At 39.9% G+C, this 2,442-nt stretch overlaps 1 protein-coding gene across 1 annotated transcript; it reads left to right on the forward strand.

Annotated features, from left to right (window-relative positions):
• Positions 1 to 5: 5 nt before the first annotated feature.
• Positions 6 to 2,248, forward strand: LOC140966566 (serine/threonine-protein kinase-like protein CR4; the record flags this gene model as incomplete). Its single annotated transcript, XM_073426821.1, has 2 exons — positions 6 to 1,797; positions 1,871 to 2,248. A coding segment is annotated over one exon (1,515 nt), but the record flags the coding sequence as incomplete, so codon positions are not given.
• Between the last annotated feature and the right edge of the window lie 194 nt (positions 2,249 to 2,442).

A 2,442-nucleotide genomic window follows, 5' to 3' on the forward strand; every position in this document is an offset into this window, starting at 1 on the left:
GCAGCTCTGCTGAGTGCTTCTCCAACTGTTCTAATGCTGCCAATGCTCGAAATAAGAGTGTAACATTTTGGTCCCTGCATTTGCCAATCATTATTGCTGAGATATCCTTTGTTGTGTTCTTGGTACTTGTTATCTCCTTGACTTCGGTTCTGTATGTTCGATATAAATTGAGGAACTGTAGGTGTTCTGGGAAATCCAAGAAAAGTGGTGGAAATGGTTCTTGTCATAGGGAGAGCGGAAAAATTAGGCCAGACTTGGATGAACTGAAGATAAGAAGGGCTCAAATGTTTACATACGAAGAGCTTGAGAGAGCTACTGGTGGATTTAAGGAAGAATCGGTGGTAGGAAAGGGTAGCTTTTCCTTTGTCTTTAAAGGAGTCTTGCAGGATGGCACGATAGTTGCAGTCAAAAGGGCTATAGTGTTTCCAGATATGAAGAACACAAACGAGTTTCATAACGAGCTTGATTTACTTTCAAGGTTAAATCATGCCCATTTACTCAATTTGCTTGGTTATTGCGAAGAAGGGGAAGAGAGGCTTCTTGTTTATGAGTTTATGGCTAATGGCTCCTTGCACCAGCATCTACATGGTGAAAACAAGGAACTGAAAGAAAAATTAAATTGGGTAAGGAGGGTTACGATAGTGGTCCAAGCAGCTCGGGGGATTGAATATCTACACGGTTATGCTTGTCCTCCTGTGATTCACCGGGACATAAAGTCTTCAAACATTCTAATCGATGAAGAGCATAATGCTCGGGTTGCTGATTTTGGGCTCTCTTTATTAGGGCCTGCCAATAGTAGCTCCCATTTAGCTGAACTACCTGCCGGAACTCTCGGATATCTTGACCCCGAGTACTATAGGCTTCACTACCTCACGACCAAATCCGATGTTTATAGTTTTGGTGTTCTGCTATTGGAAATTCTTAGCGGAAGAAAAGCTATTGACTTGCAGTATGAAGAAGGAAACATAGTCGAATGGGCTGTCCCTTTGATCAAAGCTAGTGAGATAGAAGCCATTTTAGACCCGGTTTTGCATCCTCCAATGGATCTTGAATCTCTAAAGCGGATTGCTAATGTAGCTAGCAAATGTGTGAGAATGACAGGAAAGGAGAGGCCATCAATGGACAAAGTGACAACAGCATTGGAGCGGTCACTTGCTATGCTAATGGGTAGCCCATGTAACGAGCAACCAATCTTGCCAACCGAGGTGGTTTTAGGAAGTAGTAGAATGCATCGGAAATCTTCTCAAAGATTGGGAAACCGTTCATCCTCAGAAACTGAGGGGGCGGATACGGAGGATCAAATGATCGAATTTAGAGCTCCATCATGGATAACATTTCCCAGTGTTGCATCTTCTCAGAGGAGAAAATCGTCTGTTTCTGATTCTGATCTCGAGGCAAAGAACCTGGATTCAAGAAATTGTGGCAATAGCACCCGCGCGGGAGATGGATTGAGAAGTCTGGTCGAAGAGATTGGACCAGCTTCTCCTCAAGAACACTTGTACTTGCAGCACAACTTCTAACTAGCATTCGAATTGAACAAGTAGCTGAATCATCAGAATTCCTACTTTTTAACTGTGTGCTAAAATCTCTGCGAGAAATGTATAGTAATGTATGAGGGTGTCGTCTCTTTGGTGATCTCTGGCATCAGAGGATTCAGTTTCTTTGGTCTTGTTTGTAATCCGCCTGTTTTATGGAAGTGTATGTATGATATGCAGTCATTCTTTTATCGCCCAATCACCCATTTATTCTCTACGTATCAAATTGGTCTTTAAGCAGTGTTCACGTTCCTACAATCAGGTATATAATCTTCTTCATGTAAATCGCAAGGAATCAAACACATCATTTTCATTGATTTTTTATGTTTCCTCAGGAAAGAACAAATTCTATCCTTTCATCACTTAATTGGCGGTGAATATGATTGCTGCACTATCTTCTACGGCATCTTTTGTTGGCACAGGTCATTTCGGGGGTGGGTCGATTTTCTACACTGCTCGAATGCTTGAAAATTACTGAAAAGGTCAGTCTTGCATCGATTTAAATATAAATAATGATCATAATCGACAAGCTTTCTCCTAAATCTGCTGTCTTGGTGTCATGAACTTCTGTGAAGTTGTGTTTATTTGCTCAGCGGCATTGTTTGTAATGCCAATTTCTTCCAATCCAAGCTTTGCCATTTATTGGATACAGTCTTACAAATAAGAATTCTTTTTTTTTATTATTATTTTTGTTACAAATAAGGATTCTTTAGTGATTGAACAAAACAGTGCAAGCAAGTAGAAACGTAGAATACTGACAGCAGAATCGGTGGGGCTCGCGGTTATCTAATGGAGAAGAAGATTCAAGTTTTTTCTGTATATTTTCTAAATTTACTCGTTCTTCCAAAAAAATACAAATTTTTGACTCGGATATTAAAAAAAAAAAAAAAAAAAAAAAAAAAAAAAA

This window comes from Primulina huaijiensis, unplaced genomic scaffold (genome assembly GCF_012295235.1).
Source record: "Primulina huaijiensis isolate GDHJ02 unplaced genomic scaffold, ASM1229523v2 scaffold207164, whole genome shotgun sequence".
Lineage (NCBI taxonomy): Eukaryota > Viridiplantae > Streptophyta > Magnoliopsida > Lamiales > Gesneriaceae > Primulina > Primulina huaijiensis.